The 27435-nt window shown below is 47.6% G+C and overlaps 1 protein-coding gene across 1 annotated transcript in view; it reads left to right on the plus strand.

Annotated features, from left to right (window-relative positions):
- The window catches only part of CCDC9B (coiled-coil domain containing 9B), a 51899-nt gene that overhangs the window by 16504 nt on the left and 7960 nt on the right, over nucleotides 1-27435 (plus strand). The window contains exons 6-13 of the mRNA XM_050896848.1: nucleotides 2003-2152; nucleotides 12232-12306; nucleotides 14955-15139; nucleotides 16516-16577; nucleotides 17093-17146; nucleotides 17601-17706; nucleotides 24722-24779; nucleotides 25136-25953. Of these exons, the coding sequence (XP_050752805.1) occupies nucleotides 2003-2152; nucleotides 12232-12306; nucleotides 14955-15139; nucleotides 16516-16577; nucleotides 17093-17146; nucleotides 17601-17706; nucleotides 24722-24779; nucleotides 25136-25921 (1476 nt within the window). The 3' untranslated portion in view covers nucleotides 25922-25953. The remainder of the gene's footprint in view (nucleotides 1-2002; nucleotides 2153-12231; nucleotides 12307-14954; nucleotides 15140-16515; nucleotides 16578-17092; nucleotides 17147-17600; nucleotides 17707-24721; nucleotides 24780-25135; nucleotides 25954-27435) is intronic.

Consider the following 27435-nt stretch of genomic DNA (forward strand, 5'->3'; position numbering starts at 1 on the left):
GCTCTGCCCGGTCTCTGATAAAATCATGTCCTTCTCAAGACAGATACATAGACTAAAACCCTTAAAACAGCTCACAGAGTTTATAGTTATGGGGACTTTTCCAGGACATAGATCCTGGCTGCAGGTAAAAGTACACCTAAATGTCTGGCTACGGTAGGTGCCAAGACAGTTGTACTCCATATTTAAATGATTGCCTATTCTTTTGACTATCAGATTTTACTGTCTCAGGAAAAAGATCTTGACATCTCTAGGGATGGCTCACAGATGTTAGACCTCGGCAGCAGTCAAAGTAGGAGGCTGCATTGACACAAACATAGAGAACAACACAGAAAGTACTAGAATGGCATTGAACAGATTGGCAGCAGATCCTTGCTTTGAACACAACATGTGGCTTCGCTTATTTCAAGAAAAGCAGAAATAGCAAGGTTCCTACTAAGGGCAGCAAAACTTGTTAGGAACTACAGCTGAAACCTAAAACCAGAGCTGTATGTACTCAAGGGAATGTATAAAAAGATTCTCACCATGTCCACACAGCTCTGGCAGACAGAACCAACGGCAATGCAGGGACCCACTCCTCCTCTCGCATGCATCAGACTAACTCAAGAACTGTCTCTGCTGAGACAGCAAAATTACAGATGTGAAAGAAGAATAAACAAGAGACTGAAGGTCTGATGCTGGAAATACTCCAGTACCTCCTAAAACATTTATCATGTGTTAGGAAGCTCGATGACTGGACAAGTAATAAAAAAGGTCTTGCTGACGGAGGCTGTCTACAGCAAGGCTCCCTCCATGCTAACATCTGCACTTCTGGCAGAGCCAAGTGAATATGAGGCTAATGCAAGACATCTTGATATCATATGTCATGGCAAATTCACTGATGCTTGCAAGACTTCCATAGAAATCAGAGGTCAGTGTGTGGTGTTTGTTTTTGAAACCAAGTTTGTAGCAACAAAGAGTTCCCAGGTTTCACTGAAGTTTACTTGGAGATTTTTAGCTCCTTTGATATCAGGACTCCAGTATGTGTGGAAGTCCAAGGAGAAAAACAGAGGAAAATATACCATCCTTTAGAGAGGGAAGCTTCTGAGCTTTGTTCATCCCTGGTAAAGTCAAGCAGAGGAATCATACAGATGAAGAGAAAAGAAAAAGATCAGAGATAAAGATGGAGATGACTTATTAAGTTTCTCATTTCCTTGTAAGGCAAAAATAAAAAGGCACATGATGGAACTGAAAGATGATACTTTTCAATGAGAAAAACTATGTATTTTTGTACAAAAGATGTGCTCATTTTGTGGAAGTGATGGCTGAGGGCACTGGCAGGAGCTCAGCCGGCAACAAAGATGATTAACAAAATAAGAACCAGATGTAAATCCATGCAGTAAAGTCATGAACTGATACAGACAGCTGGAAATAATATCTGAAAGGGGTAAACTGCCCTTGTTCAAGGAGTTTATATATCAGTTTTCTAAACTATTCCACTGCTGAATAAATCATTCCAGAAATATGAACGCACAATGGCTATGAAGATGATAAATTATCAAGTGTTAATACACTTCAGTGTAGTAACTGCTTTGTGGGCAAGGTTGGAGAGAACACCGCTGTTTCCCTTCTCTTTCACCCTCTAGGCTTCTGCTCCAATGTAACCTCACATTTTCTTGGGACATGTTGTTTGGTGAGAGGACAGCTTCACATTTGTTTCAAAGACACAAATGCAAGATGGCTCGCCTGTCTAAAATAAAAACGCCAATCAGTGTTCATGCTGCAAAGCATCTGAACAGGGTAAATCCCACCCTACCTAAGTTGCGCTCAGTTAAACGTGCCTATGTAATATTACGTATGCCTTAAAGCAGGGTGGCAGCTTTATAAACCAAGCAGACTGACTATCTGACTCATGTTTCTGTTCAGCCAGACCAAAATCCTTTGCAGTTTGGCGATGGCCACTCTCCTAGGAAGGGCACTGCGCAGGGTTAATGGAGGTGGTGTTAACTCATCCTGTCCTTTCCAGGGCAAGCGGATCGTCAGTGAGAAACGCACCGAGTGCTTCCCTGGCCCAGGCAGAGTGCCAGACCTGAGTGAAGAAGAGACAGACCATTTGGTGGCTTTCCGCCGGGGGAGAAGGATGCAGATTGCCATCACCATGGATAACAAGGAAAAAGTAAGTGCATTGCAAATGACTGGACTGCAACGTATCAGTGGCATCCACTTGTTCTGCTGGCATGAGAAGGGCCGTGGAGACAGATTAAGAGCTAGCCCAGCAACAGGACATTGGGAAATACTATATATATTAATAGTGTGGAGCTTATCACCATAAAACTCTCTGGCTTCCATCGCTGTGAAAGAGGAAAGGCTACAATCCTTTCCCTTCTCTGTGATCCTAGCTAGAGCTAGCAGGCTCTTAAACATACTGGGTCCATAAGAAATATCAGACGCTGTTTTGAGAGGATCGATGAAAGCACTGCCAGAACTGGGGCATGAATCTCACCTCCTGTCTCTTACCAACTTCTTTTTGGGGCCGTACAGCAGATTGAGTCAGGAGCACTGTCCTCTTGACTCACTGCATGACTTAAAAGTTAACTGAGCTGGGCAATATCTGCTTCTAAACCCAAGTCCTGCTGTGCCTGGCCATAACCTACTGGGTGAGCTGGCTGAACTTTGTTAATCTTTGAAACATATTTCAAATACTTCTTTGCAAATACCTTCCTCTTTACACACACAGAGGCATGTGATATTTTCCTCTTTGAGAGTTTGCACAGATAAGTAAGAATGCCTGCAGCAAAGAGGGTCAGCAAAGACTATGAAGGAAAACAACACTTAGTGTAGCTGCCAAACACACCCAGGAACGCTGGGAGACCTATGCAGAACCCTCTCTGGGACAGCAGCCAACCATCTGCTAACTGCCCACGTTAATCTTCAGCTTCTCCTCCTCCCCAAAGTTTACCTAGGCTCTGAAAGCCCATGTGCTCCTTTCTCATGGCTACCAAGCAGTTTTTGGAATGCCATAAACCTCATATAGGCTGCCTGATTGAGCCACTAGTAACTGTACATTCGCCAGAGGTTCACGTGGCAGATGTTGTCCGTTTCAGTCTAGGCAGCACGAACACACCTAGACATGATGAGAGTGACCTAACCATGCCTGTGCTGTAGCTGTCCTTGAGGCTGTCGAATGTAATTCTGTGATGCGCAGGGCAAGTGTCTCCACTTCTGCTCTTGCTGGGCTTGTTTAAGTACTTGTCTCTGAGGTCATCAAGGCTGGGACTGTGCTAGGAGAGAGCAGCAGGAGGAGTGCCTGGATTTTGGCTTCAGATCCTGTGCCCTGTTTTAAGTGCATGGACAGCCCTGGAAACGGTAATATGCTTTTATTATGGAACATGAAATTTGAGGCTGAGGGTCCACGTATGTGGTTTTGGCGATGCCTTGCTCATATTGGCCCCAAAGCAGTTAGATTCAGAGTGTGTATGAGAGCAGGCCTACAGCTGTGCTGGCTTAAAGCCGTATCTGCCTGCACCTTTTTACATGAACCACTGAAGATCTGATGCTTTGACTCGTAGGCTGGCAAAGAGGGTGTGAAGTCCCTAATGCCTGGCAGATTTGATTTTGGTGATTCAGTAGAGGTTGGTGTCTTGGGTCTTGCTCCTGCTACTTTCAGCTCCCACTGTGCTACCATTCATTTAAGCTCATTCATTTAAATTAATTCCCCATGAACGCAATTACCTCCATATAGCAGTGCAAGGAGCTCACATAACTCCGTCAACCCTCCTTTCCTCAATTGTACATAGCCACAGTGGTCTCCTTCACACAGCTTGGGCTGGAAGGTAATCCTGATAATCCCCAGGAATGCAAACAACTCTATGCTGCTCCTCCTCAGATACTAAAGTTCATTTAAAGTCTTCCCTTTTTTTTCCCCTTAATCCAAACCCAGTCGCTCAGTTGGCAGAGGGTAGGACTGAAGCTCAGGCACTCTTCTAGCAGCAGCAGGCTGTGAGGGAGGCCGACTAGGTGCTGGATGAGAGCCTGCTGGTGCTGACATCCACAGGGAGAAGGATTGTGCAGAGCCATTTGATGCCTTCACGCCTTGACTGAACAATAGAAGGATCTCTGTCAGGAGCTCAGGAAAGCCACAGAGGCTTCGTATAACTCTAGCTATCGAATAACACTGACGAGGAGCAGTATATGCCCTCAGCATTACTTAAGACTGAAAAGAAAGATTAGTTTTGCTTGATCACTTGGTCTTCTGGCTGGACAGATAGCCGGGCTCAACAGCAGTCTTGGACTAACATCGCTGGCAAGACCCATTTAGCGACAGCATCATGCTTCTTGCTGGCACAGAAAAATTGTCCCCTGCTTTCTGTTACTGAGCTTTGAAGCATACCTCTCCCAGCCTCTTGGAAGCTCACAGAGAGCAGAATGGGAGCTTACTGCTCCCTGGAAGGCAGGGTGCTTTCAGGGACCACGTGCTCTCCCAGCCTGCACAGGAGGCAGGGAGCAAGCACAGGGGTTGCCACGGAGCACACCTCCCACGGCTGGGAAATGGAGGGGCCGGAAGAGCCTGTTAATGAGCTTTGGGAGTATTTGTTGTTGTTCTTTGGATTCCTCTTATAATTTAGAAAAAGATATAAAAGTGTTTGAAACTCTGGTTTCCAATACCTGTTACCAGCTGGATATGTTTCAGAGTCCAGCTGAGCTCAGGAGATTTCCTTGTTCCCGGTGATTTCCCTAGACCGATCGGGCCCTGTTCCATCTCTAGTTAATGAACATATCTTCATATTGCCATTCTAATTGTGTAACTTCAGACAACAGCTATAACAGCCAGGACAAAAACCAGCTCTCAGAACGCAGGCACCTTACAACGTGACAAAAGGATGTGGCTGTAAGAGTTAAATGGTTGGATTTCACGGTGTCCTGGTTTCGGCTAGGACAGAGTTAATTTTCTTCCTAGTAGCTGGTATAGTGCTGTGTTTTGGATTTAGTAGGAAAATAATGTTGATAACACACTGATGTTTTTAGTTGTTGCTAAGTAGTGTTTATACTAAGTCAAGGATTTTTCAGCTTCTCGTGCCCAGCCAGCAAGAAGGCTGGAGGGGCACAAGAAGCTGGGAGGGGACACCATCAGGACAGCTGACCCAAACTGGCCAAAGAGCTATTCCATATCATATGACATCATGCCCAGTATATAAACTGGGGGAGTTAACTGGGAGGGGGGATCGCGGCTCGGGAACTAACTGGGCATCGGTCAACGAGTGGTGAGCAATTGCATTGTGCACCACTTGCTTTGTATAGTTTAATTCTTTTAGTATTGCTATTGTCATATTATTATTATCATTATCATTGTTTTTCATTCCTTTCTGTCCTATTAAACTGTCTTTATCTCAACTCACGAGGTTTTTTTCCTGATTCTCTCCCCCATCCCAGGGGTGGGGGGGCAGTGAGCGAGCGGCTGCATGGTGCTTAGCTGCCGGCTGGGGCTAAACCACGACACACGGTCACCACTGCAAGCTACTTTCTTCCATCCGCACTTGGTCAACCTTTTCCCAGGATCAGTGACAGAAGCAGATGGGGCCTGAAGTGACAGGTCACGTTGGCATCTCACACATCATGCCAGCTTGGGCTGGTTGAGTCAAGGGAGATTTGGTCTGGCCCACCCTGTCACTTCAGCTGTTCCTAAGCTGTGTTAAGGATTAGCGTTTTAAACAAGTGCTTCTTTTTACTGGTAGTGATAGAGCTTGAAAAACTGAAGCCAGGCAAGTCTGTCTCACATGCTGTGCCTCAGAGCAATGTGTTTCTTCAAGAGGCACTGGAAGACTGCAGTACAGAAAGCAGATCAGAGTTAGTAATACCAAAATATATAAAATGCTGTATTAAATAATTTTAGCCTGCAGAACTCTGTGTGTCACAGGGATGTTGAATATAGCAATTCATTTTGGAAATGGAAGCCAAATCGCACCAGCACTGGTGGGATCACAGCATCCACAAACCCTGGCAGCCCTGGGCTTCAGTTCCCCCCACGTAACCAGGGTTATAGCATGCCTCTGCCTTCCTGGCTGTGGCGACAATAAGCATGTGAGCGATGCCGAGTGGCTCAGCGCTGCATCGCTTCAGGAAAACTGGTGAACAGGGAACCAGCTGGTAAACAGGGAAACCTGCCCTGGTGGGCTCTGCAACCCAAAGGCACCCCAGCACTGCAACAGAGCTGGGACTTGCCCAGTCTGGGCCGTGCGCTAACAGGAGTGTTAGTGCAGCAGCGTTTGCACTAACACTAAGTGTTTGCAGCAGCAGCCAGCAGCACAGCGTCAGGGAAAGAGCAGAAGACCAGGGAAGCGTGCAGTCATCCCTCCCCTCCTATACTCACCAGCCCCCAAGTTAGGGACCTCCTCTGCCAAGAGCAGGATCTTTCTCCTTGACAGGCTTTTTCTTGCCTGAATTCTAATCTTTTTTTTTTTTTAAGTCCATCTAAACTTTATCCCCCACAATATCTCCAGCCAGGAGCTGCAATGTTAAGTGATGTGCTGTGTTGAAACATGCCTCCCTTCTTTTTCTTCAAACTTGTTACGTGATAACTCCATTTGATGCTTCTGTGTCACGGGAAGCAGTGCATAGATCATTCCCTGTTCACTTTCCCAAAGCACAAACGATTTTATCGACCCATTTCACATCTCCCTTCAGCCATCTCTTCTGCAGGCTTAAGAGACTGACCCTATTTAGAGATGTCTGGTGAGGAAGTAGTTCTATATTTTTGATCACTCTCATTGCCCTTGTTTGTGCCTTCGTTATTTTTACTATATTATTTTAATACAAGAGGACCAGAACTGTACATGGTATTCAAGCTGCAGGCTCTTGTGGACGTACTCAGTGACATAACAATGTTTCTGGCTTGTTCTCTATTCTTCTCCTAACAACTTTGCATTTTCTTTGCTTTTTTCCTAAATAATTGAGCTAACATTTTCAGAGAACTAGTCACAATAACATCAGAATTTCATTTCTGAGTGTTAATCATAGTTCAGGCTTCATTACTGCATGTGTGTATATATAAGAAGGGGCATTTTTCTCCATGTGAGTTATTTTGTATTATTGATACTGAATTTCATTTGTAATTTTATGATGCAGGCATTCAATGTCAAGAGATCTTTTGCAGCTCTTTCCTGGCAAATTACATTCTTTGCCCTGGATGATTTAGTATCATCAGCAAACTGTCATCTCTCTATTCAGCTCCTTTTCCAGACCATTTATGAGCATGTTGAGCAGCGCATGTTCCAGTGGCACACCCCTGCTAATCTTCTACCATGGAAACTGGCATTTTCTTGCCACTTTTTGTTTTCTATCCTTTAATTAGTTGTCAATCCAAAAGAGAAACTTCATTTTCATCCCCAAATTGATCAGCTACTGGGAGAGCCTGATGGGGTATCAGTGTTGTCATCTGAGTAGCTGTGTGTTAGGACCTGAGCTGAGACTCCCAATTCAAGGATTAGCTTTCAGCCTCCCTTATTACCCCAGCATGGTACAATCCTTTGGGATTTTTCGCCTCATGCCCCAGCTGGTTCCCTGCTCATTCTGGGTTATTTGTGTCTCATTGCTCCCACAGAGGCCTGTGGTGCCTAGGAGAGAGGCTCACATCCGTCACTCCCCCTTCGGTAACATCCTGTAGCCTGGCCACTGTCAAATTTGCCTTCTCCTCTCTGCGCTTGCCAAGTTTATCCTATTGAAACATTTGATGGGCATCCTCGTTATCCCACATTTTTTTCTATTTTTATTCATGGTGAAATTCAATAAAAAGAAAAAAAAAAAAAGACTCCCATTCTTTCTACCCTTGGTGCTTCTAGCTAGCACCACATTGTCAGTCCCAGACCGCATCGCAGCTGGCAGCGCACAGCTGTGGCAGAAGCTGCCAAAGAGGAAATGCAAGGGGAAAAAAGCTGTTCTCATTATTTTCTTTTCTGAAACAGCCCCAGTGCCTTATATTACCCTGCCATCTTCAAGCCTGTTTTTTTCTACCCAGTGAAAGACTCTCTCACTCTCTGTTAGCACAGAGGGCTGGGGGGGCAAGTTATCCTGTCTCCTTGCAGAACGAATTAGCCTGAGCACATCGCTCTACTGATCCAGCTTCACAGCCTCCAGTGCTGCAGCTGGCTTGGAGGTGCCACATCTGGGACCTTTCTTCCCACCTCTGCCTGGCTGTCCCTAAATCTGCATCAGGGCTCTCCCTGCAAGCAGGGCCGGGGATAATGCCTAATGTTTAGCACCAGTTTTCCTAAAAAGCCGCTCCATGCTCTGGCGGTGTTTCAGGGTCATTAATACATTAGAGCTGCAAGCCAGCAGCCCAGGACCAGTGGAGCACAATGGTTAATCAGCAGGTTACAAATCATCTTTTAAATGGACAGTTGATAGGGCTTCAGAGCTTTTAATTTGTCCTTTTATTAACAGAGTTTCCCAGGATGGTATATCAGAAATGACTGTAATCAAGAGACACAAAAGCTGCTTTCAGGGACTTACACAGATAAGTCTGACTCGTGTGCTTGCATGGGAGAGGAACCAAACCTGTGGCAGGAGAAACACTTGCTTTTACATTGCAGATGGGGGGGGAAGATAGGCAGAAAGGGTGGCTGAGAAGTCTTTAGCTCCCTTCAGGCAGCACAATTAGTAGGCAGATTTTTCAAAAGAGTTAGAAAAAAATATCCTCTCGTGTACTAGTTTCAAAAATCCTGCCCAGTGGGGGATCCGAGCACTGGAAAACCCGCTCTAAGCTCTCACAAAACGCTCCTCCTGCAGAAGAAATGCCAGTTCTGGTGCCAACACGTGCCCGGAGAAGTGGGTACCAAAAGGTTAATTTAACACATCTGTTGGTACTTATTTTTAAAATAAGAAGACAGTGAAGTAGCCCGGAGGTGTCGAAGCCTGTCAAACCTTTTGGTTTGGAGACCTCGTAGTACAAAACAATGCTTAACATGACTGGAAAATGGCATCAGCATTGTCACCATTGCACGTTAACATTAGCTGGGTATATGTATGTCAGGAGGTCAGACAAACCCAGCGTCAGAAAGCATTTGGGATCCCAGGGCCGTATCCTGATTAGGAGCAGGCTCTACCCCACCCTGGACCATTCTGTGGCTAAGAAATTGAGAAATCCTTGCATAAATCTCAGGATAAACAAACGTAATCTTCTCTGTCTACTTTAGGTTTTTGTTCCCTCCTCACATCTCTTCCCCTGATGTGCAGGAACAGTTAAACTATGAGATGATAATGTCATTGTCGTATTTCATAATTTTGGGGGTGGAGAGGAAGAAGGAGGAGAAAAACATGTTTTGCTTCCCCATGGCCTGGGTGTGTCATAACAGGCTAACAGCAGCTCTGGGGCAGCACGGAGCAAATGCGAAAATCTGCTCCTGAGCCAGTGCAAAAGCAAAGCTAACCATGTTCTCTTAACTGCACAGTTCAGACCTGCTGTCCTGGTAGAAAAGAACTAGATTTTTTTGGTCCTCTCTATTTTCCATGGGGCCCTTTGAGAAGCAAAAATAGAAGCAGACTAAGGAAAAAGGCAGCCTGGCTTTGAGTGAGGGGTGTAAGGGGATGGAGAATTGTACAGCGTCCCTGTGACAGAGCGATTTGTGGTGTGCACCGAAGAGCTAGTGCCCAAAACGGGACAGCCTCCGGGATGCAGGTCTCTGCCGCTGGCCAGCCACGCAAGAGCTGCATCTTCTCCCGTGTCTCGTGAGCTGCAGCACGGTCCCTCAGCTGGGCCCTCCCAGCACATTTCCTGGGCGCAGGCTCGCTCTTCGCTGCTCCTTGGCAGATGCAGGGCTGAAGTCAAGCTGTGCTGGGCTGCAGACAGGCAGAGGCACACTGCTCCCCCCACAGCTTACGCACACCCTGGCTCAGTGCTCCGGCTGTGCGGATGCTCTGGCTTTCCGCTTCCCGTCTTCGGGACACAATCAGGCATTGTAAAGAGTCCAAACCGAATCATTCTTTGCATGAGCTTGCATGAGAAATATGCGGACTCAGATGAAACACAATAAGCACACCCATGCAGCTCCCTGCCTCAGTTTCCCCATCAATTATGAGCTGTCTTTGGCATTTCCAAGGCAATCAGTGCTCCTTCTCTCCTGTCTCTCCTCCCACACAAGGTATCCCACAGGGACGGAGGGCCTCCAGCTCTTCTGCAGCAGCTGGCTCCTTTGTATTCTTTCTAAAATGATGAGTTTCTTTTATAGCTGCATTAAAGGCTAAACATCAATCTGCACCTTGCTCCCCAGCCAGCCTCCTCAAATAAGCAAAGTTTCCAGGTTTCTGCTGTTTTAATCTCTCTATAAATGCAAGGTCTCAGTTTGGGGCTACAGAGACTCATTAGATCCCTTGCTACTAGGTTCTTCAAATGGGGTGGCACCAGCAGTTGACTTTGAGCCTGGAGGGAGCATTTTTGGTTACATAAGTTTTCACAGCAACCTTTTGAAATAAATACCCAGTATCATCTTTCACCATATCCTGGGGTTTTTTGCAACAGACGAGGATATGGTGAGGGGTGGCTTCTCTGAGCGCAGACCCCTCTGCATTTTTTCCCAAATCTTTGCTGAGAAATCCTAGGACAAGATAGCTAACATCTTCCTCATTATTTCCAAGGATCTGTTTACACAGGCTTCCACCTGTACTGGAGCTACACCAGCTTCACACTAGTCAGACCAGTGAAGCTGTCATGCACTGAGTCCAATGTCCATGAGCACTGGCTATATGGTCACGCTTCCCACCTGCCTCAGATTTAGCACATGAGGACAATCCCCAAAAAGACTGCCCCCAGCTCGCTCCCTGCACGATCCCACCGGGTACGCAGGAACAGGCTGCAGTGGGGATGACTTGCCTTAGGAGGCTGGGCAGAGCTGGCAGGTATTGAGACTGGTATCCAGAGTTTCCCGCATCCAGCCCCGTAATGCTGGCGTAAACCTGGGGCTGGCAAATGACTGAAATAAAAGTCCTGTTTCCAGCCTGGGTCGGACCTCAGCGCACTGATGCTTTCTCGAACGGCTGACCTGGCAGTTTGTGTTGCGACTTTCCTCTTTGTGTTGCAGTTTTGCTTGGCGGTGCAAAACGGCAGCATGATAATCTCAGCCCCACACACTCCCCGTCCCGTAGCGGTTCAGCAGGGGGGGGAGTTGGGGATGCCTCGGCTCCGATGGGTGCGAGGGGGCCCGCTGGGCTTCTCCGCTCGTGGCAGCGTTTGTGCGAGGCAGCCCCAGGGCTGCCATGTACGGTTACAAAACAGGGGGAGGCAGCCATGATAAATGCTGTGCCACTTGGCAGCCGCCGTGCTGCGAATCACGTGCTGTGGCAGCGTCCGGGTGGGAGTGGGAGCCGCTCGCGGAGGCGTGCGGCCACCCCAGGGCAGAGCCCCGAGCAAGCACCAACCCCCTGCCCTGAGGGGCTCAGCAGCGTGGGGGGCAGGCTGGTACCCTGCCCTCATCTGCCCGGCACATGCCATGGCAAGCAGCCCTCCCGGTGGCACCCCGACAATCTAACCAGGGCAGAAAGCCTTTCTTAAAAGATATTTATGCTCTGCAAACTATTTTGCTAAGACCCGCTGTGATCCCACCCTGGCCTCTGACATGGCTGTGTCTGTATTATCAGTTCCACACAGGGGCAGAGAACTGCCTGGCCCGTGGCATGCCTCATGTTTAGTGTCTGTAGTTCATTAAGACGGAGGGGCTAATTTTCACCTCCTGCCAGGCAGGGGGATATCAACACTAGAGCAGAGCTTGCCGATCTGGTGGCAGGATGGCTAAACCCAGTGGAAGCAGGGATGGACCCCAGTAGAAGGGCAACATGTTTGACAAGGACAAAAATCACTCCCAACTTTACCATGCTGCCTTTTAGCTGCACCTTAGATGGGCTCCCAGCTCTCGTACAGTTGAATTGTAAGCTAGGTCTTTGGCCCAAATCTGAAAAGGTACTTGAAACTTGGTCTGCCTTGGAAAGAAATGGGACCATACAGGACGCCTCTCTGCCTCTAGCTTGGGAGGAGGAGGGACCTGTGGGAACGCATCCCTTTTTCTTGCTTTCTCATACATCCCTTAGTTTCTGACTTCTTTTTTTCCACATCAGTTTGATTCAGGACCCCAGAAACCAATCTTTCCTCTTTTGCTGACCTTTTCTGGGCAGTTCTTACATGTCCTGGTGGGTACAAGGTCAGGCACTGACTCCCCTGCCACGAGTCCTTGCTTAATCCTTGAAATAATTCCTATGTCTGTGCTCTTGCAGGCAGAGGAGAGGAGAACAGCAGAGAAGAGGAGATCAGACAGTGACAGAGGCCCAGAAAGTGAGCATGGCCGGAAGGTGAGTGGGACCCCATGTCCCTTTGGGGGGACCCTTGCCTTAGAAGAGGAAACGAATAGGATGTGCCTCCCCCCCAGTAAGAGTTGCCTCAGTCCTAAAGGAAGCAGTAATGTGCTCTGATGCGGTCCCCACTGTTCATCCCTCTCATCATCCAAACCTTTGCTGAGCAGCTAACACACCTGAAGCAAAGCAGCACTGGAAAGAGGTGACAGGGGACCTGCCCTTCACACCTTGTCATGGCTGCTTAAGTCCCTAGCACAGCAGCAGGGTAACACGAAGGGTAACGTGCTCACCCACGTGGCAGCACAGGCCTGGCTGGTTTCTCTCCCAAAACCATTTGCTTGTGGGTTGAAAGGCTCAGGCCGTATTAGCTACAGCTCCTCACTTCAGCAGAAGCTGAGTAGGATGGAGGTAAATTAAAGCACAGGCCTTCCCACTGACTGTTTAATGCAAACCCTGGAGGACATGCTGGCTCCCCTGAGCCTGCAGATGCTCTTAATTAATGGAGCACAAATTGAATAGCCCCACCTCAATGTGATTCATTAGGAGGACACAGATGGGCTCTCAAGCATTAATTCCAGCTGAGCCCCCCCAGAGCAGAAAAGGGGAGCACGATAGCCTTGTGGTCCAGCTAATCACAGCTATGCTGCAACTGAGGTGAGCCCCTGGTCAGGGACCAGCTTCCCCCTGCTCTGCACACCCCACAGCCACCTCTGCATCTACCCACGAGAGAGCACAGGCACCAGCCTGTCTTTCCCTCACTTTTGGCTTCCCCTTTGCTGAGGGTCAAGGTAATGGCGCAGGGCACTTATCCTCCAGCTCTGGAGGTTGAACCCTGCTCTCGCTAGCTGCGTGCTGCTCAGCTCTTGCATGCTTCTCCTCTATGGGCGCATCAGGATCCACCCTGGCAGGACCCACTGTGCCTTACTGTGCCATGGGGCTGGAAGCTGTGGGGAGCATCTCCAGGCCTGTGCCCCAACCCAGGGACCAGTGCTTGCCCTTGTGTGCCTTGCCTTTCTGCAGACCTCATCTCTCCCTTCTTGGGGGTGCAGTCTCAGGTCCCCCAGCTCCTGCCAGCTAACGAATGGAGGAGCAATTACTGCCACCCCATCTCCGGCCCACGCAGGTGGGTCTCCTTGGTAACAGGGCTTTCAGTCACTCCTTCCCTGCTGCTCTGCTTTTATCAGCAGTGCAATGCTGAGGAGTTAATTCCTGTTTGGGGAAGGGGTGAGGGTGGCTGGCATGGAAGGGCACGTGTATGAAGTGATGAATTATCTGCTGGTAATTAGCACCCCAGGACTCAGCTCTGCACTAAGCTATTCACTACACAGTGTTGCTTGACAACACACCATGGCCAGTTGGCTCCTGTTTCCACCACATCCATTAATCTGACAGCTGGGTTACCCCCCCCCCCTTCACATGCTCCATCAGCTCTGAACTATCTTTTCATTAAGCTTTAAATTTTTGAACAGTGGCAGCCCTTAACTAGTCTATCATGAGGAGGCGTGATAAATGAAGAGGCTGAAAGCAATGATGGCGAAGAGCCCTTTTGCTCCGAGAATGCTGCTCTTAGCACTTGCAGTAGCAGGTGCCCTGGGCACAGGGTCGGCCCCAGCCCTGTGACTGTGGGCTCCTATGGATGCCTGGTGGTCACAGAAGGCTCTCTTCCTTCTTGACGCTGTCAGTGTGAAGGATTTCATAAGCATAACTTTGATTTAAGTGTCCCGCAGTCTTCAGGTGGGGGGATTCATCACTGAATCCGGTGCATCTTCTACAAGGGTTCAACCTCTCAAACTCTGTTGGGAGATGTTGCAAGCACTCCAGGAATTGACTATATGCCATAAGTAAGCCTTAGCAAAGTGCCTCTTCCAGGAAAAACTGAGAATGTTTGGTTTTAAAACCTTCAGGTGAGCAGGAACACAGCAGGTGAAAGCCACTGTCTAATTTATGCCTGCAGTTGAAGTGACTGCAGGAACAAATGGGGTGAATCAATCCTGTGGCCATTTGCACACAGAATTACAGGGGTGTGCTGTAAAAGTTTGTAATCAGGTACTGAATATCTAGAATGAAAAACTACATCTTATGGCAGCTGCTTCACAGATCAGGAAGTTAGATATCGCTAGAAGAACCGAAGAAACATTGTGGTTCAGATTAGGGAAACAGCAGCGAAGCCCCATCTCAGTAAGGCAACAGGAATGTATCCAGATGGCAAAATCCAGGGGTTTAGGTGGAAGGAATTTTAATCCTTCAAAACGTAACACTATTCATGTAGTCTGGATGAAGTGGAACAACTTTTCAGAAATACATTGACACAAATTATCATTATCATTGTTGAATATCCCTGGGAGGGAACCATTGCTTATTCTGATTTGGCTATGGATTTACAATGTGACTCCAAGCAAGCCATGTAACTTCTTCCTGCCTCAGTTTTCCTCTCTGTAAAGTCAACCAGCCCTGGGATCAGTACATTTAGGCTATGGGTAAAGCAAAGCCCTTCTGTGTACACATCACTTGAGAGAGAGAAGCTGACCTTGCTCCAAGTTGTTTTCAAATGTTACTGAGCATTTCTGGTGGTGACAGTACGAAGTACACTAAATGCAGCTGTTTCAGACATTTTTATTAACAAGAAGCTCTTTTGCCTCCACTAGGATGGTGGGAAGTCAGTCCAGAAGAGCCCCGGAGACCTGAGCTTCCCCATGACTGGACGGGAACGCTCGGAGTACATACGCTGGAAGAGGGAGAGAGATCAGATTGACCTGGAGCGACTGGCACGTCACAAGAACGCGAAGGGCGAGTGGCGACGGGCTTGGGATGTGGAAAAGTCGGAGCACATGTAGGTCCTCCACTGTCCTGGGGTGCTTTGTCTGCAGCAGGCCATCTAAAGCCAGTGATGAGATCTTGTGCAGATATTTATTGCTGATCAAATCCCATGCTGTCATGTGCCTCTCCCTGACCAAATCCACGTTGCTGTCTCTTCCTCCTCCTGACCATGTCTATCAGTGGGACCAGATATCAGAGTGATTCTCGTATTTGCTTTCTGACATGAGGTCTCCTACCCTGATAAGCGATATTGTGTGCTGACAAAGATTGCCTGCCTTTGGTCTCACCAGGACTTGGACTGTGGGAGGGAGGGGAGCATGAATCAATGCTCAGTCTACATCTGGAGGATCCTCTCCATCTCCACGTGGACGAATCCAATGGCAGGAGGGTGCAGGTGCTCTTCTAGAAACAGGGATGGACAAACTCGCATTGCTAGTCCACAGGTTTTCTCACCGCCCTGCTTGTTTCTCCTTTTCAATCACAGGACAGGCCAACATGCCTAAATCCTCCACGCCTCATAAACTGAGCCCGTTCGGGCACTGCAGTGTGAGGGGATCACTTCAAAGGGCCGCCTATATGATATGGGGAAATGCTGGGGACAGCAATATAGGAGAGCTCTTAATGGGGTCTGACGCTTCCCTGCTTTAAACACTGTCCCTCTAACTGTGCTTGTTCAACTGGGTCACACTAGCTAGAAAGCTTTGGAGGATGACTTGGCACCTGCAGCAGGACAAGGTTTTGATAGGCTGTGGAGTTAGGGAATGTTACATAGGTTTGCTGATAAAAGAGTTTGTACAGGGCAGATAGGTGGGACAATCTTTTGGCTGAGGAATGGGACCAAATACATAGATTTTCAGTCACTGACACCCCAATAATTAGAGGTGAATTGACTTAAGTGGGTGCTGAGTGTTGCTGGCAAGACAGCTCTGAGCCCTACTGTTCTCCCATATATCAATTTTTAAGAGAAAAGCCATAAAACGAAACAAGCAGGATTAGAAACCAACCAAACGAGTCTGATCTGAGATGACAAGTCCTGAAGCTACTTCAGATTGTGTTTGGAAGCTTGGGAAGTTGCATTTAAGTGTGGTACAGCTACACTACAGGCATCCATAGGCTTTATGGATGTTCATAGAATTCAATATATACATATGGGTACTGATATAAAGGTTTTAGAGGTTCTCCTTTGGGGTAGAATTGCCTCACAGCCTCATTTCTCCTGGTTAGTGCATGCAGTTTCAGCTCCTGCTGATAAACCTGCACATATTTGCCAGTGGGCAGGTGCAGAAGGGCTGAAGGCTGGAGCCTGCGTCGTCTCGAGGTCTCCTGCCCACACTTTTGCACACTGGAGGAGAACGGTCAGGTCTGACAATGCCTGTTTTTAACCTGCAGGTTTGAAGAGGACTTTGTTAAGGATGGGGAGCCAGCCTTGGATAATCCCAGCAATAAGAAAGGTTGGCAAGGGACACCTAGACTCTGTCCTGATGCTAGTGAATGCTGATCGTGCGAATCCCAGTGCCACAGCAGCTGTCGGGGCTGTCAGTTGTGAAACTCTGCTTTCCTGGGCAAACGCCTCTGAGCGCAGTGTTGGGGTCTCAGCCCTCTCTGCTTTGCAGAGTGCTCAGGGGATGGGATTTGAGTGTCTGGGTGCTAGTGCTTTTTACCTTCCCAGGGAGAGCAGTGGCTTCTGTAACCTTGTACGACACAATACGGAGGCTCAGCACTTGCCTCCTTTCCCAAACACTGGTTTGAGAGGCAATCCTATTCCAGAGCACACCATCTCTGATCCCTGTGGCACGTGCTGGCTTCTTTACTAGCATTAAGTCCATCATGACTCCTGTTTCTCAGGAGATGGACTGGCAGAACAAAGCTTTCCCTTGTGACACCCTATTTGAACATCAGGCTTTCTGCTGCGTGTCCATTACAGAACCTCACTCACTTTCGTGCGTGCTTTGCTTTGTCCTTTCAGGGGGAAGAAACGCAAGGAAATTCCAGCACCGGTCCTTTCCTCCCGACGGGAGAGGTGAGTAAACCACACGACTCGGTTGCATCACCCCACTAAATGTCAGCACCTCTGATATGCCCTCATGGAGAGAGTTCTCTCCAGGCACTCTGGCAGATTTGGAGTGCCTTTTGGGAACATACCACGTGGCCGCTCTCATAGCTGTGTGGTACAGTCTGTGCTGTGTGGCAAGGGAGAACAAGAACAAGTCTTCCAAGAGCAGCACAAGGGAGACTGTATCCAAGGAATAAGATTTAAAGTTATAATTGGAATTTGGAATAAAAAACACGGAAGAAACACCCCTAAATTATAAATACAAATTGAGTACTTAGAAAATATACGTACAGTATGCATACATCTTCAGAGGCTTCCCCCTCCAGAAGTACTTTCCAGTGATACAAGGATGTTGGCCCCTTCAGTGGTCCATCAACTGGTTCTGCCTGCTCTTGCATGGCATTTCCAACCTGTCTTCTAGGTGGAGGACAGCATGGAGTGAATGTGAGCGATCCTGGTCCGAAAGCAGTACCTGCTGTGAGCAGCCGAGCCAAAGGAAAGGACAGACTGACCGGCAGAGCGAGAAGGTAAGGAGGCTGGCAGCAGTGCCGTGAACTAGTGGTTGTGATATGCATGTCCAGGTCTCATTCCTTGCCTAATTTTGAAGAGGGACAGACAAAAGAAGATACTGTTCCACAACGGCAGCTGTTCAGATGAGTTCATGTTGGCTGGGACCGTGTCTGGCGGGACTTCACTTAGTGGGGTTTGTGGGTGTACTTGTGGGGTGCATCGTCGCTGTACTGACCCACTGCATCAGCTCTCTGCAGAACAGCCCAGGGGGGTCAGGGTTACTCTGTGACCAGATTTGGGTAGCACTGGCACATGCCCCAGCAAGCTTTTGAACACATCTTACCTGACTTCCAGGCACTGCTGATATGGAGGAGCAGCCTCCGAAGATAGTTCCCAACTGAACCAATAGTAGTTAGGATTGATACTGTGGTACGGATGTTTTTTCTTCTTAAACAACTCTTCTTAAAGATCCCTAACCTGGTGAGGAGGGAAGTGGCCTGCTCCTGCCAGCTGTGGGCAGCAAACATCAATATAGTAATTTGCACAGAAGTAATTTCAGAATATCAGCAAAACTAAGTGCATTTTGCAGGTTCGCCCACATCCTCCCAGGGGCCCCCCTTCCCTGCTGCTCTCCATAATTAAATTTCAGTGCAGTCTCCAGTTTCCTGGAGCCACACTGACGGTTTAATAACAGTGATCGTCTTTGCAGCACTGCCATGCCCTTTAGCGGGCAACAAAAGGATGAGAGTTGATTACATACCCCAAGCCTCTTCATTTATCCAGACACAAAACCGTTCCGGCAGCGTTTAATGTTAGCATTCTTCAGCCATCCAAGTCAGTTATGACCATGCAGTTAAACAGATGCATAAACAGATAACGTGCTTCATAGGGGTACTCACAGCATTTCCCAGAAGAAATTAGGTAGTTGGAGGTCAGCTGCTGCTTGCTGTTACGTGGCTGAAATGAAGAGTGTTAGGCAGGGTCTGTGTGTGCAGGATTCTGCTGTGTCAGGACAGTAGTAGGTCTAATATGCAGAGCCTGGCACTGTATTAAGCCCGAAGATCTTATAATGTTGCTTTTGTTTCCAGTGGCTGTGCTTTGAGGCAATGCACCTGAGCAGCCATAACTCTCAGCTAGTTATGCTGTGGACTGGGAATCTACTTACAGCATAAAGATGGGTTATCTTCTGTCTTCCTAAGCCCTGTTAGTTAATCATACTTTTTAAAATCAAATTTAATTCTGATGAATTGATGAAGAATAGGATCAACAGCATGCAAATAATCAAGTTAGCTTTGTAAGTTACACTCCACCCCTTCCCATTCTTCAGCTCTATCCCCAATAAAATGTACTTGGGAAAGGAAAGCTGATGAGCTCTGCTCATGCTCGCTCTCCCCTGGCTGCTGACCGCAGCACTGGGGAATTACAGCAGTTCCCAGAGGATGTGCAGGATGGGCATGCCAATAGATTTGCTTTATGTTGTTACTTTCTGTAAATACCTCAGAGGGCTTCAGACTGCAGGCTGAGTGTTGCTGTTCAAAACTATGAAAGATGCAGTGATTACACACAGTTCTGCCCTGCCTGAAGATGCCAACCCATCAGGTGCCAAACCAAACTCCCAGACCTCAACAACTACCCTCAGGAGTAAGCGTGGTTCCGCTTCTGAGGTTGGCCACTGAAATTTGGTTATTTGTGATAATAAAAAGGACAGGGAGCTGGCCAGAGAGAGAGGTAGAAAGAAAATTTAAAAAGTGATGGGCTACAGGGTAGAGAGGGAAGAACTGAAAAACAGGGACAGGGAGCTGGGCAGGGGGAGATAAGAATAAAATTTAAAAAGGGACAGGCTACAAGGCAGTGAGGGAAGAACTAAAAACTGTGGACAGGGAGGTGGACAGAGAAAGAGAAAGAAAATTTATGCACAGGAATTACTTCAACAGCTGCACTGGAGGAGAGAAACAGAAGGAAAAATATCCACCACTATATATAAGAAGTTAAAGCACAGGTAGCTGTTGGGCAGACACTACTACTCCCACACTGGTTGTAAGATTTTAAACGGTCACAAATGACCTGACTTTAGGTCATCATCCTTTCTAAAAGATAGTACTTCTTATGGAATACAGCTTTCCTAAAATCACACACCAGTTTGGGGCTAAACTGGATTCAGGGGGAAGGCTACTGATGCAGCATTGCTGTCTCTACTTCCCTCTGAACTTAAATGGATCATTTATTATCAGTTGTCTAGGTCTCCTCCAAGCTAATCAGAGAACACTGTTTCCTGAGACACCTTTCCTTTGGACTTTGATCCATCTGTTCCTTTAAAATACACATCTAGTGCCATCCCCTCTGCTTTGAGAAGGGTTCACGGGACGCCTTATTGCTGCAGAGCAGATTGTGTCTCATTGCAGGAGAGATGTTCAGTGCTCCCAAGGGCTGGAAGAAATTGCACAGAACAAGCAACTCATGGTTTCTGTTAGAGTTTGCTGGGAACATGTTATACCCACTGCAAAGATCATTTTCTTCCTTTCTCTCTGCTTCCTACTGGAGTCTTTTGTTTCCCTGCACTTCAGGGCCTGGGGAGGTGGGAAGGCACAGAGGAGGTTTCCCTGGGAGCTTCATGTGGTGGTAGGTCTGGTTTATTCTGGTCATGTCTTCAACTGTTGGCCATGCCCACCTTGTCTCACCATGAGAGCTGGGATGTGTCCCAGGGCCCTTCGGGGAGGATCAGGTGTATAAGGCGTGGGATGAGCGAGTTAGCTCGTCCAGATGCGGCCCACCCCGTCCTTCCTCGCAAGCAGCAAAATATAAGGAAAGAAAATAATTCAGAAAATAATGGTGATGTTAGAAGGACCTGATGACATGATAAACCTCATGCTTTCCAGTGTTTAATCTTAAAGTTTAATCCTAATGCAGTCATTCTTTTCTGCTCTGTGGACATTTTAGCTGTACAATTTAGATGCATATGGCTGGTTAAATGTGTGCTGCGAGTAGACTGTAAACGAAAGAGCAGTGTTGATTTTGAGCGGCTTCTTGGAATGAACAAAGAGTTTGTTGCTTCCCTTTTATAGGCAGAGCACACGGATGGATCACACTATGATCTGCTGCCTCCATGCCATGGCCCATGGGTCAAATGCCTGTGCTCATGTCCTGCCTTGGGCTCCATCTCTGCTCTGGTCAGACCCAGGGGAAGGGATGAGAGCCTGCGCACTCCCCTACCTCCATCTCTCCTCCTCGGCGAAGGTTGGCTTATGCCCCAAAGCATGCCTGTGACAGGCAGATGCTGACTAGTTTCCAGAAATCATAACAGGGTCTTAAGCCATTTCTTTTTCCTTCTATGCTGAGCTCTCAGAGCCATGCCCAGAAGGAGTGCCTTGGCTAGCTGTCTTATGGCAGAAATTCAAAGAAATAATGTTGGGCTGGGACTTAATGTTTTGTACAGACTGCCTCAGAGCCTCCGACTGGCCAGCTTGGAGTGCTGTTTGATGACATCTCATTGAGCTGCCCTTCATTAGCGGCCCTCAGAGTCCCTTCCTGCAGTGATCTCTCTTTGCCTCTTCTGCTCCAGAGCTTGGATAGGTCACTGAAGGCAGCCTCCTCTCTGCCAGTGGCTAGGACAGCTAGCATCATTTCAAACTGAGTAGGGCTGTACCTGGGTATCAGCTCTTCTACCTGCTGTAATAATATAGTAGTATTCCCTTGCTTTTCTCACCTCCTCCCATTAGCAGGAGATTTATGCAGTGGGTCCAGCAGACTTAACATCCCTTGTGCCTTGGACATACCTGCTTGAAGCACATGAGAGTCAAAGCATGCCAGCAATGTCAACCAGTTCAAAGTGACAATTGTTTCTGGGATGCGGTCTTTATCTGGGGAGAGGGGAAGGTCAGCTAGCCAGATTACACAGGGAGGTTTAGCACCTTCTGTAGGGAGGCCCAGAGGATGTATTGCAGGGAGGATGTGTCACAGAGAGGATCCCTGGCTTGTCATGGGCTTCCACAGCCTGTTTCTTTTCTCACAACAAACTGAGAAGGTATGTTTTCCAGTACATGTGTGTGCCTCCGGTGCAGAGGCTTGGAGGCTTTTTAGTGCATCTAACTCCTCTAGGGCTGCTGGGCTCAATCAGGATATTATTCATATCCATGTAAAGGCTTTAGGGCCCCAAAATGGCTGGTGCTAGAATCCTGTTTAGATGCCTAAATTCTCTTGATGACAAAATTATAAAATCTTACATACTATTGTCTCCACAGAGACATTCTTTATTCTTGTTCTTTTTATTTTTTCTCATTTTATCTCACAGTGAAACAATACGTCGTACTCCTCCCTGAACATCCTCCATTAGAAATGGGGCTAGAAGGTGTCTCGATTTTTTTTTTTTTTATTATTCTTGTTTGCTGTACTTCATATTTATCAGCTACTAGAATGGAAAATCATGGTTCATTTAAAATTACAAAGAAGTATCTTAAACACTACTGATGTGAGTGGCTGGAACATGGAGTCATGCCATAAAGTCCTCGCCTTCAGTCCACGCCACAGTCCCTCGCCTGTGGACCTGGGAAAATCAGGGGAAATGAGGAAGCCAAACGTTTTTCTGCTGCAGCACGGACACCTCCCTCAGCACCATCCAACTGCTCCACCCTGCCAGAATCACTTTAGAATAGCTCTCCTTCTGCCCATCCATCTCACCTCATGGACTTTATTTTTCTTATCTCCTCTTCATTGCATCTTCTGTGTTCTGTTGATCTAGAAGGGATTCTGTGGCTCTCTGGTCATGTCATCTTGTCTCTGAAGCTGGAAGAGCAGCCTTTGCTCCACTGCTGCTCTTTGAGCCATTCCTGAAGCTTTTCCTCTCATTTCAAACCTCAGCTCAGGGAGCCTTTGGGGTGCTGAATATTCCTTACCTTCACTTGTATCTGCCCTTTATCACTGAGAGACTCCTCTCCCATTTAAGTCCAAGCAACCCAACAGCAGTGGTAAGACCCCTTTGGAGCATCTGGTGATGACTTCCAGCAGCACCTTACCTCATAAAGAATTTGGAGCCAAGTTCCCATATGTGCATCTGTCATGGATAGCACTAGCCATGCTAGGGAATGCGCCGAGTATTTTCATTGCATGTTAGTGATTAGTAACACACACTGGTGCGTTAGTGGTAATGGTGGGGAGGAGGAACATGGCAGGCGGAAATGCTGAATATTTCAAAATTGCTGTCTAGCTAGTTTTGGCTATCTTTAGACTTGGGGGGGTGGTCTGTTCTGGGCTGGCTCTGCAGAAGCCATGCAGTGGTAGAGTAGACAGAGCAGGGAGAGGCAGAAACCTGCAGTCAGCAAGTCATTCCTCTGGTTAGATATCTGTCTAGGGAAAGCAGTCGTCGGTCCCACCAGCATCAATGCTGAGTGCAGAGGGGAATTGATCAGGAGGGCAGCCCATGCTGAAATTTAACACGGTTGACTATGTATGATGAGCTCTACCCATACAGCCTGACTTTCAGAGCTTTTGCAGGGCAGCACTGAAAATACAACCCCAGTGGCGGGGACTAAGGGGCTCTTTTGCAGTCTGAGCTGGCACAGCCGGTGGCGGGGATGTACCCTGTATTCAGGACAAGACCTCACTGGCTGTGGTTTGGGTGCTGGGTCTGTCTCTAAGCCCTATAGGACTGCTCCAAGCTGCTTCGCCCTCTGGCTTATTAAGGACGCCGTACCCAGCTCTACACTCTGAGAGTGCCTTGAGGTGCTTGCAAATGCAATTCACTGCTGCCCTAAGGACTTTGCTAGATAAAAAGACAGTGTGAAGTAGCTTAGTGTGATTGTATGGTGGAGCCTGTGGTGGTAATTCCCACACCATTTTCACAGGGGCACACAGGGTCACTGTAAGACATTTGCCTCTGGAAATGCCTAACTCTGCAGTCACCTCAACGTGCATTTTCATTTTTTGTATCTTGGCCCGAATTTGCCAAATTAAGAGGCCAGTAAGCCCAGCAGAGTCTGTCTAGAGAAGAATTAAATCTCACACACCTTTGCACATGTTGTGTTTTAAGACTATGGGGCAGGGAGAAATACATGTATATTTTATATATATGTGTGTGTATATGTATAAAATGTGTGTGTGTGATATAACTCACCAGGCACACATATAAGAAGGTAAGGGTTAACTAAGACCCCTCCCTGCCCAGTAGCACTGCATGGGCAAATTCAGATTTATATTCACCCTAGCAAATTCAAACAAGCAAAAGAAGGCAGTTTGTCATGCAGCCTTTAACTAAGCTGTGGCCCTCTTTGGCACAGGATGTTGTAGCTGCTGCAAATTTATTATGGGGTCAAAATGCACTTACACAAATCCTTGGAAGAGACTGTCTACTAAGCATGACTCAACACAGAGATACCATCTCAGGCTCAGGAAATCCCAGAGCTGCACATTTCTGGAAGCTGGGTCAGGTACAGGGGAGGTGTTAAACGCATTTGCCCTCTTTCCAAACTCTACCCTAAGCATCTGCTAGTGATGCTGAGAGGGGAAGAGAGCCTGGGCTAGCTGGATCTTCAGTCTGATCCTTATGGCCGTTCTTGCAGTCTGCTTGCACATGTCCACGTCTCCAATCTCTCAAGCTACTTCAAAGCAATTTAGTCCTTCACCGTCTGCCTCTATGTCTGCCGTTGTGGAGATCTGGGACACTTGCGCACTGTGAGGCAAGCAGGACAAGACTGTGGCAGACATCAGTGTACGCAAACTGTATATCTTATTAGTCTAATGACAACTGTCTGTTCTGGCAATTGGATTTTATGTTTTCATTACATTTAGAATTATAACAACCAGTTCATTAAGGTTTAGTGGTCTCAGATGAGTGTCTGTGGATGGGCTGAGTGCTTTGCAGGTGCCAAAAGGAACTGGACCGCTTATGTCTGCCACCTTTATCTCTCGTTGCCTGGTCAAGGGGCTCAGACAAGGAATGCGTGGCCCTGGTAGAAATTCCTACCCAGGTGTCAGGCAGGGAGAGTGGCTTTGCCATATGAGAACTAGAAGGCCTAAATTCTGATATTTTTTTCTTGACAGATGGGATGCAAAAGAAGGCGAGGACATGTCTTTTCTGAAGGATGACCTTGACAGCCAGGTGAGTTCATGAGTTGAAGGCTGGCTGCTGAGTTTTCTCAAAACATGCACTATCAGGAAAGCTGGAGGCTCTGAGCCAGTGCAGAGCTGGGAGACCTCTATATTGGGGTAAATGTACCCCTTATTAGCACTCTCCAGATGGCATGATGTGAGAGCAACTTCACTTCTCGCATTGACCTTCTGTCAGCACAACCACCTCACTTATTCTGGTCCCTGAACACTTCTCCACCTACATCCTTTTACGTCCATTAATGGCATCTGCAAATTTTTCCTCAAGTTTTGAGAACCATCATAGCCAAGGAATACCATATACTGGTATTTTAATAAGCTGAACTAAATATCTCCTTCTTTTCTCAGAGGAGCCTTGGTATGGACAAGCGGAAGAGCAGAGGTGAGGAGGGCGTGGAAGAGAACTGCACAGCTGAGCTGGACGAGAAGGTGAAACAGCCAAGCCTCCAAGATCATGGGGCCTCCTCATCACAAAGGCTACGAAGTGGAAAGGTCCAGTCTGCCCACAGTGGCCAGAAGGAGGAGCGGAGAGGAGTGAAGGGCTTCAGCATGGAGGCGTCTGTGGCCAGCACAGGTGACTCAGAGCCAGGGCCCAAGCCAAGTAAGGAAGGCGTTGGGGAAGATGCCAATGGGAAGCCTGGCACTGCAGACATCTCCCAGGAGAAAGAGAGCACTAACAGCACTGCTTCACAGAGCAGCCTTCCAAGCACTGTGCAATCCACCAGGCATGGCAGTGAGGAGACCTTGTCATCGCCCGTGGGAGTGAAGTTAGATGGATCTGGCTTAGAGAAAAACACAGCTTCAGAACAGGAGTCCACTGAGGGCTCTTCAGACAGCCCCGGAGGAAAGCTGGACACAACAGCAGGAGACAGACTGGATGCAGGTCAAGGACAGCTGGTGAGAAAAAGAGGGGAGGAAGTGACCCAAAACACTGCCCTTGAGGGGCAGACACTTGCACTGAAAGGAGGTGAAGATGCTGAAGGCACTGAACACAGAGGAGAGCCTTTGCCCCCAAGGAAAGCCAACTCTGACAAGACTGTTGTGTCTGAGCAGGACACAGCAAAATCACAGTCCAGGGAAGGGGACCAGCCTGAGGATTGCAAGGACAAGGACAGTGGGGACACTCTCAACTAGCAAAGATTGCACCGGCTTGCCTGAGACAGAAGGTGAGTTCCTGACCCCACTCCCCGTGGTGTGTTTGTTATCCCATTAATGCTCTCAGCCATAGTACAGGCCCACAACTCCATTTTCTGTGGCCATAACGGCATCATACCAGATAACTGTCCAGAAATGTTCATTAACAGTGATATGGATCCCTCAGGTAGTCTAAATCTGTGCGTCACAAAGACCTGCCCTGGAGTGGATGGGGAAACAATGGAAAGTCAGACAGGAAAATTTGGATGGAAAACTGGACTGCTGAGTCTGGTTGATGACATGCATTAGTTAGGGCACAAACTGAAACTTTTCCTGGGAAGGGATAACCTCAGAAAGGATAGCGGGATGAATTTACTTCTGTCTCTGGGTTGATCACAACTAGAATAACTTGAGGTCAGCATGGTCCCTTTCCCAAGACACTTGCAAAGCTATAGAGGCCCACCTCGTGGACAGTAGTTTGAAGAAGGTCGACTGCACGTGGGATTCTCTTCCCAGTACAAGATCTGTGAATGCTACACTTTGAATTATATATATGGTAACACTAATGTGCAAGGCAGTGTATAAATACAAAGGGTGAGATGGTTCCTGTTGAAAAGGCCTATGAACCAAACAGAAGGGAGGAAGAACGGATCTGGTTACATAGCAATGCTCCAGGTTTTACTCAAGCAAAGAAGTTTCTTCCAGAAAAGCAAATGCAGAACAAGAAAAGCCAGGAGAAAGAATGAAGTATGACAGGCAGAAAAGTAAGGTAGAAATTAGGAGGAAGGGGCAAGGAGAGAGTGTAGGGACTCTTTGACAGTTACCTTTGCAAGACATGTTTTTTCCAGGCAATGTCACACAGAGATCAGGATATCATACCCAGAGGTGCTAGATCAGACCAGTAAGTCAGGATGTGATTCTACCACCAGGTTAGGCAGTAAGGTTGCAATTCACTCCACCTAAACTTAAGATCTGGGCTTCGTTTCTCTTCAAAGGAGAGAGATGAGCACTTCCAGAACACAATCCAGCTTGCCTAACACCTGAATTGCTCTCAGGATACTCCTGGCTCTTTCCTTTAAGTAGAGAGGCAGCAGCTATATTCCACAAGTAGGCACTTCAGGCAATTAGCTGCTCAAAGCCAGGCAGGCTGATCACCCCCACCAAGTACCTTTCCCTGATTCCAGCAGGCTTTTCTTCAGACCCCAACCCAGCAGCTTGTCACCGGGTATTGCTTAGTATTCATCCCAGAGGTACAAATGAGCTTAGGGATGAAGTGGTTAAGCTGCTAACAAAAAGACTTTCACTATAATCCAATACTATACAAAAGGCATGGAGAAGCGCAAGCGTTACAGCTATTTAAAAAAGACAAAACACCAAGAACCATCAGGAGCTGGTTCTGTGCTTGAACTAAAATTCCTTCAAGTGAGGGAAATTAATTCCAACAGCATTTAGGAAAACGTTAAGAGACACCTGGATGCACATAGCGGGAGTTTACTGTCCAAGCCATGCCTCTC

This window comes from Gymnogyps californianus, chromosome 5 (genome assembly GCF_018139145.2).
Source record: "Gymnogyps californianus isolate 813 chromosome 5, ASM1813914v2, whole genome shotgun sequence".
NCBI classification, from domain to species: Eukaryota; Metazoa; Chordata; class Aves; order Accipitriformes; family Cathartidae; genus Gymnogyps; species Gymnogyps californianus.